Source organism: Bufo gargarizans, chromosome 4, assembly GCF_014858855.1.
Source record: "Bufo gargarizans isolate SCDJY-AF-19 chromosome 4, ASM1485885v1, whole genome shotgun sequence".
In the NCBI taxonomy this organism is placed as follows: Eukaryota; Metazoa; Chordata; class Amphibia; order Anura; family Bufonidae; genus Bufo; species Bufo gargarizans.
This window is the reverse complement of record NC_058083.1, coordinates 479,875,485-479,894,230: the sequence shown is the minus strand read 5'-3', so window position 1 is coordinate 479,894,230 and position 18,746 is coordinate 479,875,485. Positions and strand designations below refer to the sequence as shown.

The 18,746-nt window shown below is 47.0% G+C and overlaps 1 protein-coding gene across 1 annotated transcript in view; it reads right to left on the bottom strand.

Moving 5' to 3' along the window:
* VPS11 (VPS11 core subunit of CORVET and HOPS complexes) overlaps positions 1 to 15,702 on the bottom strand; it is a 29,185-nt gene extending 13,483 nt beyond the window's left edge. The window contains exons 1-13 of the mRNA XM_044290614.1: positions 15,527 to 15,702; positions 11,779 to 11,927; positions 10,235 to 10,370; positions 9,882 to 10,045; positions 7,224 to 7,456; positions 5,817 to 5,994; positions 4,813 to 4,964; positions 3,918 to 4,104; positions 3,510 to 3,653; positions 3,223 to 3,387; positions 1,974 to 2,135; positions 1,507 to 1,646; positions 1,216 to 1,418 (exon numbers count right to left, since the gene is read on the bottom strand). Of these exons, the coding sequence (XP_044146549.1) occupies positions 1,216 to 1,418; positions 1,507 to 1,646; positions 1,974 to 2,135; positions 3,223 to 3,387; positions 3,510 to 3,653; positions 3,918 to 4,104; positions 4,813 to 4,964; positions 5,817 to 5,994; positions 7,224 to 7,456; positions 9,882 to 10,045; positions 10,235 to 10,370; positions 11,779 to 11,927; positions 15,527 to 15,668 (2,155 nt within the window). The 5' untranslated portion in view covers positions 15,669 to 15,702. The remainder of the gene's footprint in view (positions 1 to 1,215; positions 1,419 to 1,506; positions 1,647 to 1,973; positions 2,136 to 3,222; positions 3,388 to 3,509; positions 3,654 to 3,917; positions 4,105 to 4,812; positions 4,965 to 5,816; positions 5,995 to 7,223; positions 7,457 to 9,881; positions 10,046 to 10,234; positions 10,371 to 11,778; positions 11,928 to 15,526) is intronic.
* Positions 15,703 to 18,746: the final 3,044 nt, after the last annotated feature.

Below are 18,746 nucleotides of genomic sequence, written 5' to 3'. Positions count from 1 at the left end.
CAAATTACCTGATATGTGTCCTGTAGCCGGAGATGAGTCAAGCGGAAAGGAGCCCAGCACCGCCCCGCGTCCTCCGAATCTCCTCCTTGCTGGCTGACGTCACAGAGCTGGAGCGCCGAAATCTCGCGATGTGCGAGCTAGCGCATGCGTAGTTCGTTCCCTGTGCTGATGCCAGTACAGGGAATGAACATGATGCCGACACTGCGCATGCGCTAGCTCGCGCATCACGAGATTTTGGCGCTCCAGCTCTGTGACGTTATCCAGCAAGGAGGAGATTCGGAGGACACGGGGCGGTGCTGGGCTCCTTTCCGCTTGACTCATCTCCGGCTACAGGACTCACATCAGGTAATTTGCATATCACTCAAAACTGTTTTTTAACACAATAAAAGCGCAGAGAGCTATGGGACCTGGGTACTGCAGATGTGCTAGCGGCCATCTAGCAGCCCATGTCCCCAGCTCTATGCGCAAAATCATGGTGACAGGTTTCCTTTAAGGAAGATAAGGATTGGGCTGCTGGATTGCAACATGCCCAGTCCTTTTGTTCTTAGGATGATGAGCTGCCTGGCAGCGACTTCCTGCCCTATCCCCATTGAAAATATATAAACACTCAGCCAAGCATCCACAATGTGGATTTGGTCATGAAAGTTAGCTGTTGGCTTATGAGTATCGCTAGATTAACATTAAATATTGCTGGTTTCTTTATAATCATATACTGTACCTGTGAATAAACCCGTCACAGGTTTTAGGTTTCTAAGCATAAAAAAAAAAAAAACTCTTCTCAATATAGTAAGGCCTTTTATTATTATTATATATTCTAGTATAGCCTTTTCTTACAATTTTTTTTTTTTTACATAAGTCTCTTCTGGGACTAGAACTTAGGATCTCTATATACATGGCTGAGCACTTATCGCTAAGCTAGAGCCTTACAGTAGGCTGTTTTTTCTATTCTTAGAAGCCAACACATACCGTATGTCTGATGTCTTTATAATCATATATTAAGCTTGTAAAGAAAGCAGTAATATGTATATTAGCTTTAATATCATAGAGATCCAGCTACAGTAAGTAGTGTATATGATATGTAGATGCTAGGAGACAGCTCTGCCCTCAGCATGCTGATGTCTAGGGGGCAGTATTCCTGGTGTAATAGTGTTGATCATGCTGACAGAGCCTCTTTAAAATACTTTTCCATGACAATAAAAATTTCCAGAGACTTACCCAACAGTGGAGGCATGAGGTTTTTGCTTTCAATATGCCTCAATACTGTTGCAATGTGCTCCTTGCAGTCTTCCTCCTTGCGTGCAAAGTAACTAAGTGCCTGCTCCCACAAACAGCTCTCTTGCTCCCCATACTGCTTACAGGCTTCGATGACCTCCTGGTACTGGTCATTCTGCATGTGGTAATGCATAATCTGTTGGAAGCTATTAGGAAAACAAAGCCATGCATCACATCATGTATGTCAGAGTGCTGGAATATAATGTGGCACCTTAGAGTCCAGCACATACTCACAGTTTGCCTTGCTCATACAGATACAGCACTCCTTTCTGAAAATTATGCATCTGGCACAGGACTAGGGCTTTATCAAACACGTTCTTGAAGCGTCCGCTCTTCAGGAGGGTCATGGCGTCGTTCTGCAGCTGCTGCTTTGCCTGTTAAAGAACTCGTGTACTTAGTTTGTATCACATGCGTTCACAGTCCACATATACCAATATGGGTCTCCATTGATAATCTTCATCTACCGGATGATTTACATGGAATGAAATTAAATGGACAGATATGAAGCTGGTTACACTGCAAGGGTCACACCAGATGAGTGTTCCCAAATTGGAGAAAATATGGATGGTGAAAACACATACAGTGGTCATGAAAAAAATGCATTGCTTATTGGAAGTACTGGTTGTCTTGAGTCTGCAAACACCGTAATTTAGTCACCAAACTACTTGAGAGTATTGATGGCTGCAGCACACGTGGCTTACCCGAGGGTCGTTCTCATGCGCCCAGTTCTGCAAACGTAGCTCAAGTAAAGTGTCATAAACTCCTTGAGGAGAATCGCTCTGCACTCTTGTCATATGCTCCAGAAAGGTCTTCAGCTCACAGGGATTGTTAGCAAATATTGGAATGAATTCTTCAGGATTTGCCTATATGAGAAGGGTACATGCAGTCTTTATAGAGCACCAAAAGCGTCCCAAAAATTTTACAGGGCAAGTTTTTTTTTGGACTAGTGTTAAAGAATCCTGGAAAACCCCTTTTGACTTCTTTTAACTGATGACCTACCCTCTGGATAGGTCATCAGTATCTGATCGGTGGGGGTCCGACACCCGGGAACTCCGCCAATCAGATGTTTGAGAAGGCACCGATGCTTGAAGTAGCGCCGCAGGCTTCTCTCTGCTTACCAAGCACAGCGGTGTACATTGTATAGTGGCTGTGCTTGGTATCGCAGCTCAGCCTCATTCACTTAAATCAGGCATCCTCAAACTGCGGCCCTCCAGCTGTTGCAAAACTACAACTCCCAGCATGCCTGAACAGCCTACAGGTATCAGCCTACAGCAGGGCATTGTGGGAGTTGTAGTTTTACAACAGCTGGAGGGCCGCAGTTTGAGGATGCCTGACTTAAATGGTGCTGAGCTGTGCCTAGGCCATATGACCAATAAACGCAATGTCAGATGGCTTAGACTATGCTGCGAGAAGGCCGTGGCGCTACTGCGAGTGCCGGTGCCTTCTCAAACAGCTGATCGGTGGGGAGTCCCAGATGTCAGACCCCAAATGATCAGAAACTGATGACCTATCCAGAGGATAGGTGATCATTTGCAAAATCCCAGGAAGCCCTTTTAATCACTCAATGCCTTCTGATATGACAATTTCTAAAGAAATATTCCCAAAGTGGGATCACTAAATGATCGGTGGGGTTCTGACTTTTGGGACCCTTACCAATGCCAAGTTGTTGTGGCCTCAATGTTTTTCCCTGCAGCATCTCTGGCCACTTGGCAGGGAACTGCAGCCGGCTTCATTTAATTGAAAGGAGCTGTGCTGCAGTTCTTGCACAGTGGGTGGCCGGGGTGCTACTGTGAGGGGTCCACAACACTACAACCACTTCAATCTTAGGATCTCTGGGGGTCCCAGAGGTCTAATCTGCGTCAGTCATAAAGTGATGGTACCGTATATACTGGCAATATGCCACCACTTTATGAGATGGGAATATCCCATCAATGATGGCAAATATCTCACCCTGTTCCCTCCGCCAGGATTGGGGAAGTCAGTGCAAAGGTCATTCAGCAGCTGGGTTGTCTCGTTGGGCACATGGGACATGAGTATTTTCCCGTAACATTTCATATTGCTCTCAGCTTGAGGAAAGGGCAGGCGTCCAATGTATCGCAGAGCTTCTTGGAAGTTCTATAACAGAGGGCAAAAAGTACTATATATAAAAGACCATTAAAACGTACACAAGTCTTCTAGACAACAGATTTATAAAGTGCACAAGTCACAGTTCTATATAAGCAGGGCTTTGACATCACCTTAATGTCTTCCAGTTGGATCTTCAAGTACCATTCATGATGGGCATGTTTTTCTGCCAAGTAGAGCGCATGTGAATGGTAGCCAGCTTGCCGAAGAACTTTGATTGCTATTTCCACATCGAAATGTACTTCACCCTCACTGGCCTGGAAAAACGAATGCAAAAAACAGGATTTATTGTTTTTTGCATACATGTATACAAACGACTATATTTCTATGCCAATAATATTAGAAAGCATTATAAAAAGTAGAAGTTCATCATTCACGGTGAAGAAGTCGACTTTGCTAAATGTCGACCCTCATACTGTCAAAGATAAGCAATACAAGACAATACACAACCAAAGATGATTTCAGAAAACAGAAGTAATTATGTTTTGCACCCAAAGAAGCATGACGTCACTGTGGTTCACCTTGATAAATTCTTCTAGACGGGCACTGTCCTTTAGCTTAGTATAGCAATTCAGTAGAAGAGTGGTGTGATCGGCATTGGCTAGAGATTGCAAATGTAATGCCTGTAGGTACGCTGTCAAATTGTGTATGCGCTGGGCATCTAGAAATTTGCGGATGACGTAAGACGGCTCCAACTTCCCAATTGTTCTATTGGACAGAAGAAAAGGGAGTCAATGATTAAAAAGGACAGGTCTTCTTCCCTGACTGTCAATTTTGGCGACCCAGCAACCCAACAGTACCCCTGCTGCCAGACCAAGCCTCCTTGATTCTGGGCCATAAAACCCACATAGGCACAGCACCACTGCTAGGTCACCCCCCTGCATGCAGGTAAATGTATCCGGCAGTCAAAGTCATAGCCATGGCCCACCCCTTCCTGACCACTTTTTATAGCAGTGGAGAGGTTGTTAGAAAGGGGAAAAAGTTGCAATTTTGGTGCAGATCTAGACTTGAACCAAAAAATGCAACTTTTCTATACCAGAAAACTGGTATAGGGCAGAAGACGGAGAGTAAGTATTCTTCTGCCCCAGCCGTATTGACACCATGTGCCCCTCTCTCTCTCGGTGCAGGGTTTTGTTTTTCTCCCCAAATGGTAGAGATCAGTCCTTTTTAGGGTACGACTTCCTTGGGATCTGTATATATACATCCGGATGCTAGGCCACAAACTGAGTGTCTGCAGGAGGGGTATAGCTGGCAGGAGGAGCTAACACTTTCCCCAATGAACGTAGTGAGAAAGGGATTTTACATTTGAGTACAAAAATCCTGTTTTTCGGAGTGTTGCAAGAAGGAAAATTCATGCATCTCCATACAGGACAAAAAATGGATTCACCTATAAGATTATATAGAACTAGAGGATACCGTATATATTGCTGGATAGCTCCGTCGTGGTCTCCTTTGCTGTACAGGTGGTCTCCATACTGGCGGAAGATCTCAGACAGTCCATCACTGTCCAGGTGCTGGCCCTTGGCCAAAGAGATAGCCATAACATAAAGATTCTTCTTGAAAAGCATCTGAAAAGAAACAAAAAAATAAAATAAAATACTGCAGCTTAAACTACTGCTCAAAAGCTACCGTAAATGAAATCTGTGCAAATTTAATATAATATTTATCTAATCGTATTTGACAGTATGTGATGTGGTTACAGAAAGGACACACTCTCTGGGCAATATATGGGCATCTTGTACATTGCAGACAGAGAAGGGAGGGGGTATGAACTGATCTGACCATCGATGCAATATTAAAGCTAGGATATGGCATTTTTTAAATTCCCGTTAGAGGAATCACCTTAAAGGGGTTGTCTGACCACATAAAAAAAAAAAAGTTTAAAAAGACCTCACTTTACCAGTTCTCTGTCACTCCTGTTCCAGCATTTTCTGTCTCTACTTCCTGACCCCCATCAACATGGAAATGTGACCAGTCAGTCAATCACTGGCAAAGGGGATCGGACATTTTCATGTCGAAAAGGACCCTTCCTTAACAAAGCAGCAAAAGCCCTACAATTCTCCTGTCTGTACCAGCAATCGCTTATTATAGACTACAACAATCACGATAATGTTTCTGCCGGGATTCGAACTCCCTACCTTGCACATTAGAGGCAAAGACGTAAACCAATACACTATACAGCTACATCTGCCTCTAATGTGCAAGGTAGGGAGTTCGAATCCCGGCAGAAACATTTATATGTAGCTGTATAGTGTAGCGTTTACGTCTTTGCCTCTAATGTGCAAGGTAGGGAGTTCGAATCCCGCCATGTAATAATCACAATAATGCAGCAGCTTTTAGTGTATTAGGCATCTACAGGAACTACCCCATACATATTTTAGCTAGCGCAGTGTACAGATTGAAAGAGAACGTTTGTGTACCTCCAGCTTGGTTTGCGTGTCTCTCTCATGTAAGCCATGCAGGAGTCCATCCCGTGTAAGAACATAGAGAGAGCCCCACTCTGCCAGTACATCCACCACGTCATTCAGAACACAGCTATAAGCAATGAACTTGTTTCCCAGGTCATATATGGTCAGCGTCTGCCTGTCCGGTGCATGGCTATCACGTCCAGCAAAATCCGATGTGCAAGAGAAAAAAACAAAAAAACATTGCAGCAATTTCATAGTTTTGTTTGCAATTTCAATACACGAAGATCTAAGGGTCTTGTTATATGGATTAAGGCCGGGACAATAACAAGCTTTTGACAAATGACGCTTGCTTAAAATTCCTACCAAATGGCCTGAAAGGAAAAGGGGATGAATGATCATCTTTACTATCAATTATCCTGTTATCGGCACTCTAGCGATTTTCATCTTTGTGTGGTGCCAAATCAATTAGAAGCATAAGTATGTGCACACTTACAACGAGACCAATATACAGGCTGGTATCATGCAAAACCAACCAATAATGGTCGTGTACATGGGTGAACAGCGCAACTTTACATGGCCCAGTTATTGGGAATGAGAGTCCATATGAGTGGTCATACCCAATACGTGGTTTGATCCTTGGTCCGTGTAGCAGAGCCCTTTTCCGGGATTTTCCAGGATTTAAAATATTGATGACCTATGCTCAGGATAGGTCATCAGTATCTAATCAGTAGGGGGTCCCCCACAGATCAGCTCTTAGAAGGGGCTGCGGAGCTTGGATGAGTGAGGCAGACTCTTCAAAGTATACCAAGCACAGCGCCATACGTTGTATAGTGGCTGTGTTTTGTATTGCAGCTCTGTTTCATTCACTTGACCCTGTGACCGATGGATGTGATGTCATAGGCCAAGGAAGAGGCCGCAGTGACCGTCCAAGAGCCACAGCCCGTTTTAACAGCTCAGCTGATCGGCAGGATTCTGAGGATAGGTCATCAATATGTAAATCCAGGAAAAAAGTTATTAATTAGAAATCAACTAAAAGGGGAATTCCTGTCTGACACATCGCTAGGATATGCCCCCATTGTCTGGGACCCGCACCTACACCGAGAACGGAGCAGAGAAAGTGGTGGCTGTTCCCATAGTACTGAACGGGAGCGAACCTCGCTTTCGCCGCCACCGCTCCTATTAATTTCTATGGGGCCGAGGGAAATTTTTGGGCAGCCCTATATAAATAAATGGAGTGCGGCTGCGCATGCACAGTGCACCCTCCACCACTTTCAGGGCTCCGTTCTCGGTGTAGGTGCAGTCCCTATCAGACAATGGGGGCATATCCTAACGATATACCCCCATTGTCTGATATGGGGAAAACCCCTTTAAATACAGATCGGTGCATTGTGCAGAGAGTCTTTAGGTTTATTTTCATACCTTTCTCTTGATACAATGACTAGATAACCGCGATACCAATGTACTATAAGCTTTTGTCCTTCAAAGGCAAAGCAGGGTCCCCTCTCGTCCGGCTGGTAAAGGTATACGCATTCATTACCGGCCACTACGAATTGCATGTCTTGAGAGGGATCAGACAACGCAGAGCAACGCAGGCCACAGCCGTGAGAGTCCAACTCGGTGTATGGGTAATCCTTCTGGCTTAACTCATAGGCCTAAAAAGAAAGTAACCAGAACGTAAGAGAGCGGGAGCTTCTGAGGAACCTGCAACGGGTAATCCTTCTGGCTTAACTCATAGGCCTAAAAAGAAAGTAACCAGAACGTAAGAGAGCGGGAGCTTCTGAGGAACCTGCAACCAACTAATGTACAGTTCAACAAGAGGACTGAGGGCCTTGCTCATCACAAGAGCTTACAATCTGTGAGGAAACAGGGTTGATACAAAAGGTAGAATAGCGGTCCAGCCATTTTATATGTGATTTTTTAAAATCAGAAGCTGTATGAGCCAGTCATTGTTATAAAATGCATTATATTGCTAGGAGTGTGGGGGACACAGATGAGTGAAGGGAGGGGGTTCTGAAGACTAACCCTGGGTTCACACCTGAGCGTTCTGAAAGGAGCGCTCTGTATGCGCGATTGTATGCGCGATTGCAATCGCGCATACAGAGACAAGCGAACGCCCATTGTGTACGGGAACGCGCGACAAAACGCCCCAAAGAAGCTCATGTACAGGTCCTTCAAAAAAAATTAGCATATTGTTATAAAGTTCATTATTTCCTGTAATGTACTGATAAACATTAGACTTTCATATATTTTAGATTCATTACACACAACTGAAGTAGTTCAAGCCTTTTATTGTTTTAATATTGAGGATTTTGGCATACAGCTCATGAAAACCCCAAATTCCTATCTAAAAAAATTTGCATATTTCATCCGACCAATAAAAGAAAAGTGTTTTTAATACAAAAAAAGTCAACCTTCAAATAATTATGTTCAGTTCTGCACTCAATACTTGGTGGGGAATCCTTTTGCAGAAAGGATTGCTTCAATGCGGCGTGGCATGGAGGCAATCGGCCTGTGGCACTGCTGAGGTGTTATGGAGGCCCAGGATGCTTCGATAGGCGAACAGAACTTAGCCGCGCCCACTATAGTTGATACAAGTCGTGACGTCAGTGGGCGGGCGGCCCGACGGTAAATAGTGAGAAGGCAGCGGCGCTACTGGAGCGCCGCTGCCTTCTCAAACAGCTGATCGGCGAGGGTCCCGGGTGTCGGACCCCCGCCGCTGCCTTCTCACTATTTACCGTCGGGCCGCCCGCCCACTGACGTCACGACTTGTATCAACTATAGTGGGCGCGGCTAACTTCTGTTCGCCTATCGAAGCATCCTGGGCCTCCATAACACCTCAGCAGTGCCACAGGCTGATTGCCTCCATGCCACGCCGCATTGAAGCAGTCATTTCTGCAAAAGGATTCCCCACCAAGTATTGAGTGCAGAACTGAACATCATTATTTGAAGGTTGACTTTTTTTGTATTAAAAACACTTTTCTTTTATTGGTCGGATGAAATATGCTAATTTTTTTAGATAGGAAATTTGGGTTTTCATGAGCTGTATGCCAAAATCATCAATATTAAAACAATAAAAGGCTTGAACTACTTCAGTTGTGTGTAATGAATCTAAAATATATGAAAGTCTAATGTTTATCAGTACATTACAGAAAATAATGAACTTTATCACAATATGCAATTTTTTTTAGAAGGACCTGTACTTTTTTGAGCATAGGGCGTTTTACAGCGCGATCGTACGCGCTGTAAAACGCCCAGGTGTGAACCATTCCCATAGGGAATCATTGGTTTCTCCTTGTGGAGCGTTTTACAGCGCGTAGGAACGCGCTGTAAAACGCTCAGGTGTGAACCCAGTGTAAGGTCAGATTAGGAAATGTAAAAGGTCCACTTAAATATGTGTGGGGAGAAATCGGATTGTCTGGGGCAGTGCATTCTAGAGAACTGGAGACGGGAGCGAGGGCTTCAGAATATGGAAGCTGTAAGAATGGAGAACATAGGCAGTATGAGGGGGGAGATGTAGAGGGGGCTGCCATGTCAAGAGCTTTGTGGGCGAGAGTGGCAAGTATAAATTATAGCGGATAGGTAACCAGTGCAGTCACTGGTTTCCCCTTTAAAATGTGTGTCTCATCAATGTTTTTAAGGGGTTGCGCACATTTGGGGGTGTTTTGGCAACCCCCTTCCCGGAGCAGACCTGCAAAACTCAACGCCAGCTCCCGGGCTCTCCAGCCTACGCTTGGGTCCCTGGATGTAAACTTCCGGTTTGACGCTGCTACAGCCAATCGCTGGCTGCAGCAGTAACCTGCTCCCTTTGCGTTACGTGACCAGTTGCCATGCCGTAAGGGGCGCAAGTAACCACTGCAGCCAGAGGATTGACTACAGCGGCGTCAAAATGAAAGTTTACATCCAGGGACCCCAGCAGAGGCAGGAGAGCGCAGGAGGCGGAAGACCCCGTCGGGAAGCAGGGAAGTATGCTTCGAATGTAGTATTTGCCAAAAAACCCTCAAACAGGCACGACCCCTTTAATCTAGAAAAAGAGGTTAAAGGGATAATGACGAATACGCAAACGGGCTCACTGCCTACCCTGACACTCTCAGTTGTGACCACAAAGAGATGGGTGGTCTTGCCGGTCTGTCTGAAAGCCATGCCTGTGACCGGATAACTCCCCTCTTGCAGAATCTGCGTCTTGCTATGTCTGTCTCGAGTTATATCCCCCTTGGTTAAGATAACACTTCCATCGGCAAAACCTTGAGGCAAGCAAAAAGAAAAGAAATCAATGAAACAGAAAAAGGAGGCCCAGCTATGCCAATGACAGATCTAACCATGTACACACGAGCCCCACTGCCAGGTGAAAGCGACCCCACAAAATACAGGTCGACGCAGAGACGCATCAGGCCAAGCCCTGGACAGAAAGGTCTACAATGTGAGATACTCACCGATGGCCATAAAGTTGAGATTTTCATGAACTGTGATGCACGAAACAACCGTCGGCTTATTACCAGGAATTGCAGGAAAGATTCTTGTGCAAAGGGGGTTTCCTCCATCCCGTTTCTCCAGGTTCCAAACCTTGACCTGGGAAAAAGAGAAGAATGCTAAAACCGATATGGAGGACAGAGGGAGATGGCCGGCAGCGCTTGGGCTGGGATAGAGGAGCGGTGTCTGTCAGTGGCTTTTTCCCCTTTGAATCTTCATAACATATGCATGCTCTGCCAAGCCAAGCCTGCATGTGTATGAAGGGGGGGGGGGGGAGGAATAGCCAAATAGCTCCACTGAACATGCATTTGGCCAACAGCTATCAGAAGTGTGTGGCCAGGAACCCATTGACTACACTAGATCGTGGGGGTCATACACTCAGACCGTCGACAACATGCTGTTTAGAGAGGCCGTTGTGACCAGGCCGGCGCCGTGAAACCTTCACTGCATACTAGGCACAGCTACGTATTTGTAGTAGCGACTACGCCCATCATTAACTCCTTAGTGACCACGCAAATTTTTTTTTTATCGCATTCCATGAGCTATAACTTCTTTGTTTTTTCATCAATGTACTTGTATGAGGTCTTATTTTTTGCAGGATGAGTTATAGTTTTTAATGAACCATTTTGTAAACATGTAATGATTGATTAAAGCCAGCTGTTTAGCTAAAACCCCCATTGTTTACATCAGTAAAAAGACGTATTAGTGGTCACTAAGGCTCCATTCACACGTCCGCAAAATGGGTCCGCATCCTTTCCGCAATTTTGCGGAAAGGGTGCGGACCCATTCATTCTCTATGGGGACGGAATGTGCTGTCCGCATCTACATTTGCGGATCAGCACTTCCGCATCCGTGCTTCCGTTTCCGCAAAAAAATAGAACATGTCCTATTCTTGTCCGCAATTGCGGACAAGAACAGGCATATTCTATTATGTCGGCAATGTGCGGTCCGCAAAATGCGGAACGCACATTGCCGCTTTCCGTGTTTTGCGGATCCGTGTCTCCGTGTATCCGCAAAACACATTGTGGACGTGTGAATGGAGCCTAAGAGGTTAAAACTCAGTTCTATTCCGGTGAATTGGATGAAGCTGTAGGTGTGCCAAAAGTCAGACCCCCAGCCCCGATCTAACTCTGACGACCAATCCTTAGGATAACCCCTGTAGTGATCCTCTTTGAATTGTTTACTGTAAGGGTGCATTCACACGACCGTAAGTGTTTTGCGGTCCACAAATTGCGGATCCGCAAAACACAGATACCAGCCGTGTGGACCGCATCTTTTGCGGCCCCATTGAAATGAATGGGTACGCACCCGTTCCGCAAAATTGCGGAACGGATGTCGATCCATTTATACGGCCGTGTGAATGCACCCTAAGAGGAAACAGGTGGGCATGAAGAAGCGCACGCATACTGACGAAGACCCTGAATGATGGGAAAGGACGGAGGTTAATCCAAAAGCACAAAAGAAAAAAACAAGCAGGCTCCATCCCAAACTCATTCCCTTCACTTACCACAGGATTCACCCCCTCCTCATCCTCGCCGACAGAGACCAGGATGTTGTGTTGCTTTAGCTGATGCAGGTGGGTGACGCGGAGTTTATAAGCCTGGAAAGAGGTGAGCTGGAGGGAACGGGGCAGGAACCAAATCTGGCCGGTCATATCTGATTCTCAGTTAAGGACACACAGCGGACTCCATAGAGATGCATGTACAGGCGCTCAGGGTGGAGGCAGAACCCTTAGGTCTCTTTCACACAAGCTTTTAGTTTTTCGTCCGGTGGGGACCCGTGAAGCAAACGCATAGCATCCGGACTGAATCCTGACCCATTAATTTCCATGGCTCTGTGCACACGAGCGACGTTTTATTTTTTTTACGCATCATCTCTGCGTTCAGGAAAAATCGCAGCCTGTTCTATAGTGTGTGTTTTTCACGCAGCTCTAGCCCCATAGAAGTGAATGGGGCTTGGGTGAAAAACGGATTGCATCCGGATGTAATGCATTTTCCCCTGATGGTTGCTAGGAGATGTACTGTAGATTGTTATTCTTCAGATTTTTATCACGTGCACGAAAAAAACATCATTAACTGATCACCTCTGCGCGGGAAAAACTGAAACACTGAACGCAATCGCAGACGAAAGTGATTGAACCTACGTGCCGAACCATCCCCTAGTCCCTGGACACAATCCGTATCGCTCGTGTGAAAGACGCCTTAGATCTCCGTATCACGGTACGGCCTCCTGCACACGGCCGGTTTTTTTTTCCCGTTTACTGGCCGTTTTTTGCGTTCCGTATACGGTCCGTATACGGAACCATTCATTTCAATGGTTCCGCAAAAAAAACGGAATGTACTCCGTATGCATTCCGTTTCCGTATTTCCGTTCCGTTTTAACATAGAACATGTCCTATTATTGCCCGCAAATCACGGTCCGTGGCTCCATTCAAGTCAATGGATCTGCAAAAAAAACTGAACACATACGGAAATGTTTCCGTTCCGTTTTTTCCTGAACCATCTATTGAAAATGTTATGGCCAGCCCAATTTTATCTATGTAATTACTGTATACTGTATATGCCATACGGAAAAACGGAACAGAAACGGAAACACAACGGAAACAAAAAACGGAACAACGGATCCATGAAAAACGGACCGCAAAACACTGAAAAAGCCATACGGTCGTGTGCAATAGGCCTAAGGCTGTCCGTCTGCAGATCTCCATGAGGAAAGAAAAAAAAAAAAAAAAGCACCTTACCGTCAATTTCAGCAATCTATCCGCATGGCAGGTGATCGCTGGGGACCCACTACTGTCGACCTAAACGATCGCTGAAACGGGTCCCATTAAAATTAATTTTACTTATTTTGGGGGGGAAAAAATAAAAAAAATTTACTGGTCTTTATTAAAGGGGTTATCACATTTGAGACAATTGGGGATATGCCCCCATTGCCTGTGAGGTGCAGGCACCTACACCGAGAACGGAGCGGGGAAAGTGGTAGCCGGAGGACCCCAGGTTTCCCCGGGTCCAGCTACCAGTAGTGAATGGAAGTGCAACGCGCTTGGCGGCCATTCATTTCCATGGTGGGCGACAAAAAGAGCTCGGCTATTTTCGGCAACCCCATAGAAATGAATAGAGGGCGGCTGCGCAATTTCAGGGCTCCGTTATCGGGGTGGGTCCCAGGGGTGGGACCCGCACCTATGAGACAATGGGGGCATATTCCAGCGATGCGCCCCCATTGGCTGTGATGGGAATACCCTTTTAAAGTTTTCCTTTACAGCTTTGCTTGACTTCATTCTGCTGCTTCTCCTCCTCAGTGAATCCGTCAGACAGTCGCCCTGACGGCTCCGTCTGTCGCCCTTCTCTTTACTTTCCTAACAGCTTTAAATTAAACACTCATTTATGCCAAAGTCTTATCCGTCCAGTCATAATCTAGGGTAAATGGGTGGGGGGTTTTTATGAGCTGCCGACAGATCAGCTCCCTGACAGACTCACAGAGGAAAAGCAACGGTCTGCAGACAGATCAGCTCCCTGACAGACTCACAGAGGAGAAGCAACGGTCTGCAGACAGATCAGCTCCCTGACAGACTCACAGAGGAGAAGCAACGGTCTGCAGACAGATCAGCTCACTGACAGACTCACAGAGGCGAATCAACGGTCTGCAGACAGATCAGCTCCCTGACAGAGAAGCAACGGTCTGCAGACAGACTCACAGAGGAGAAGCAACGGTCTGCAGACAGATCAGCTCACTGACAGACTCACAGAGGCGAATCAACGGTCTGCAGACAGATCAGCTCCCTGACAGAGAAGCAACGGTCTGGAGACAGATCAGCTCCCTGACAGACTCACAGAGGAGAAGCAACGGTCTGCAGACAGATCAGCTCCCTGACAGACTCACAGAGGAGAAGCAACGGTCTGCAGACAGATCAGCTCCCTGACAGACTCACAGAGGAGAAGCAACGGTCTGCAGACAGATCAGCTCCCTGACAGACTCACAGAGGCGAAGCAACGGTCTGCAGACAGATCAGCTCCCTGACAGACTCACAGAGGAGAAGCAACGGTCTGCAGACAGATCAGCTCAGCAGACAGATCAGCTCAGCAGACAGATCAGCTCAGCAGACAGATCAGCTCAGCAGACAGAGAAGCAACGGTCTGCAGACAGATCAGCTCCCTGACAGAGAAGCAACGGTCTGCAGAGTGGCAAAACTGGAGAAATCTTCTTTAATAAAGACCAATTGGAAAATATTGGGGTCATTTTTTAAACTGGTGTAAAGTAGAACTGGCTTAGTCGCCCCTAGCAACCAATCAGATTCCTTCTTTCATTTTTGACAGCTCCTTTGGAAAATGAAAGGTGGAATCTGATTGGTTGCTAGGGGGCAGCTAAGCCAGTTCTACTCTACACCAGTTTGATGAGTGACCCCCTATATACTGTATATATTTGAGACACAAATAAGTAAAATTCTATGATAAATGGAAACTGTGGTGATCCTCAGGAAAGGTCATCAATATCAGATTGGCGGCGGTCCTCCACACGGCCCCCCCGACCGCCACTGATAAGCTGTCGGACCCCCTTATCCAATATGGATGACTTATCCTCAGTATGTGTAGGCCAGACGACCCCTTTAATAGATGACCACTGGGTGGGCTCTAAGCCCCCCGACCCATTTCAATACTCAGTGCTTATAAGACTTGTATTTCCAGGAATGATTTCCTCTGAGCCCGGAGGACCCCAAAAGCTGAGTCAAACTGAAGGTGGTATTTCCTATGAAGCACCCAATGTAAAGTGCGGACCCCCTAGCGCAATCAGAGGGGACACGTGTTGTGCACGTAACACGCGACACTCTACGGTTCTTAATGGTACGGACTGGATTGTAAGCTGCGCTCCGCCGAGTGTGCAAGTGTACGGAGGGGCACAGTCGTCAGCCAGCGGTAAGGACTCACGGTATACAGGAGCCCTTCAGGATCCGCGGGGCCCTGTGCACGCCTTCTTCAGGGGCCCCTGTACTTCCAATGCGAGCCTGCAACCTCCATAAGAGCGAATTCACATGCAGCCGACTTGCTGGAAACATTTCTGCGACCGAACACTTTAAATTTACGCAAAAATTTCTGTAAACCGCATTCAGACGTAGAGCGCGGTGACCGAGACGTCCGCAGAGAATCTGCAGTGTGTGAATTCACCCTTATGGAGGCTCCACACCTACATTACTGACATCTGTATGATGCTGGAAAACCACAACCCCCCAGCTTCCACAGAGCACTCCTAGAAAAGGATATCCCCAAACAGCAGGCTACCGCGGCTGGAGTCGCAGACGCTCAGCCCGGGCGGCAGGGTGAGAGGTTCCCCGCCCTCCCCGGTAAGCCGCACCGGCTCCTTCTCAAAGAAAACGAATCGCCTCCACTGCAGATACGCCGCCATTCCTCCGTCTTCCGTGCGGGCCGGTCACATGACATCGGAGGGCTAGCACGTGATGGGATGAGCTGTCAAAACATCACTCGGCCCGCCCTTGCTTCCTCGTGCGCGGCAGCCATCTTTACTAAGGGCAAAATGCCCATACTTTGTGTAAAAGCAAATGGCAACCAAGAGGGAAAGAAGTATTCTCCATCCCTTATAAAACTATTTTTATAATGATGTTCTTGTGTTCACATTTGAGTTGGAGGGTTGGTTAAGAAAAAAAATTACCTATCCAATTAGGTCTCATTTACACCACAGTGGGAAAGAAAAGGCTATTTAAACCGATAAATCATTTTTGGGCCATCTTATCTGTTTTTAATATCCATTTGTCATTGTCATCCATTTTTAATAGCTGTTAAAAATCGGATAAATTTCATATTTTTTTCCTTTGTTACCCCCAACTAGGGTTGCCGCCTTTCCCAACAAAAAATACCTCAACAAAAAATACCGGCCAAGTTAAGCCACACCCCAAAGGGGGTGTTGTTGTGGGGGCCTGGCATTAGTGCCCCCAGTAATTGTAATGCTGCCATTAGTGCCCCCCGTAATATTAATGTCCCCATTAGTGCCCCCTAGTAAAAATGATACCCCCATTATTGCTCTCCTGTAAGAATAATGCCCCCACTAGTACTCCCAATAAGAATAATGCCCTCCATTTGTGCCCCCCAGTAAGAATAATGCCCCCATCAGGGGCGTAACTAGAAATGACTGGGCCCCATAGCAAAAAAATTTATGGGCCCCCTCCCGTCTCTCCCACCCCCACATACCTCTCAGACCTCCCACCCCTTCCAGAGCTCCCACCCAAACACCTCTCCAGTACCTCCCACCCCAGCATCCCCACACTCCTCCAAGACCTCCCACCCCCACACCCACACCCATCCTAAATCTCCCACCGCCAGTCCCCAGATATAATGGTCCAAACATCAAGTGTCCTACTCCCCCCCCACAATTTAATGGTTTAGACCTTGGAGATCCTGCGGCTCCCCCCTCAATAAATTGGTCTAGACCTCCAGGGTCCTGCTCCCCCTCCTCCCAAGATATAATGGTCCAGTGTCGTGTTCCCCCCTATATAATGGTCCAGACCATACCTCCAGGTCCTGCTCCCCCCTTCTCCTTAAATGTACTGGTCCAGACCTCCAGGGTCCTGCTCCCCCCTCCTCCCTAGATATAATGGTCCAGGACTCCACAGTAAGTTTTACCAGTCCCAGAGTCAGCCAGCCCTCACCTCACAGCCAGTTGAACGTCTGCACGCCCACACTCCAGCAGTGCTGCCAGGCCCAGCAGCACGCAGCTTTGCTGTACGCTCCGCCTCCTCCACTTCCGGCCAGTAGGACTGCCGCCCAGGCTGGGAGCGGGACCACTCCATCTCCTCATTGCAGGTAGGCCTCTCTGCCTCCGGCCGCGCCCTATTGCACTGCCCACAGCCTACAGGCCCTGCAGATAGCGCCTTCTCTGTCTGTCCTGGAGGGGCCTGCGACCCCTGTAGCTATACCACATGAATTAAAAAAACTATAATAATCCTCAGCAGGCAGCCCAGGCCCCCAGTGGCGTAGGGCCCCATAGCCATTGCTATGGCTGCTATGGTGATCCCTACGCCCATGGCCCCCATGAGTGCGCCTTTCTCTGCTCCTGCAAAAAAAAACACTCACCTCATCCATTTGCTCCCGCTGCTGTTAATGCCCTCTGCTGACTGGAAGCTAAGGACAGGAACTGCGCTCCAGCGTGATGACGTCTCGCAGGTCCTGTCCTGAGCTTCCAGTCTGCAGCAGGAGCAAATGGAGGCAACCCTACCCCCAACCCATGCAGTGCCCTCATTATGTATTGATGCCCCCACAGTGCCCTTGGTACAAATAATGCTCCTCTGTAGTGCTTCCAGTATAAATAATGCCCCTGCACAGTGCCCTCTGTAGATATAATGTCCTTCCCCCAGTATAAACAGTGCCACACCCCATCCCTGGTAGTGCCAACAAATTTAAAAAAAATACTCACCTCACCACAGGTACGAATGGGAACACCTGCTCCCATGTTAGAGCCGCTTACCAGTGCAGCCCGGGCACTTCTGCTGCTGATCTACAACCGTGAAAAGTCCGCCTGTGCAGCTAGCACCCCTTTAGGGCTCATGTACACGACCGTATGTATTTTGAGGTCCACAAAAACACGTGTTGCATCCATTTTATTTTTTTTTATTTTTTTTTTGCAGATCCATTGTAACCAGGAGCGGATTGGCCATAGACCTTACAGGGAAATTTCCCAGTGGGCCGATGCCTCATGGGGCCGCCCAAGTCCTCCTCTCTGCCGCTGGCCAGGTACATAATGAGCTTTCAGCGGAAATTAATGCTGGGAGAATCAAGTACTGCTGACCCCTCCTGTCAATTTAGACCCTCCTACAACATGAGCTACTTCAAGTTTCCAATCTGCCCCTGATTGTAACAATGCCTGCCCTTGTCTGCAAAATGGACAAGAATAGGACATGTTCTATTTTTTTTGCGGAACAGACATGTGGACACAGAATGCACACAGAGTAATTTCCATTATTTTTTTTTTCAAGCCCCATTAAAATTAATACTTCTGCATACGGACCTGTAAAAAAAACTTCATGTGCATGAGCCCCTAGTCTTTTTTCTTCTTTTTAACTAACCACTTCTGGCCAGCAGTCCCACCACTCCAAGTTTCTATTGGACTGGAAGTGATGACCGCTGCAGCCAGTCACTGCTCTGTGCCATTTTTTAAAACATCATTGCTTAAAGGGGTTATCCCATGACTGTGAAAAAATGAAAATCAGACATCATATAGTACAGGACAATCTCTTTTTAACAAAGCTAGAACCAGCCCTGTACCTCACATGGATCCAGAGATCTCCACATTCTTGTTAGATTTATATCAAGCTCAAGGGGAGTGTCTTCTGTGCTGCAGCTGAGGGGGCGTGTCTCAGCTCTCCCTATCACAGCTCAGGGGGCGCGTCTCAGCTCTCCCTATCACAGCTCAGGGGGCGTGTCTCAGCTCTCCCTATCACAGCTCAGGAGGCTGTTAAAGGATGAAACTGAG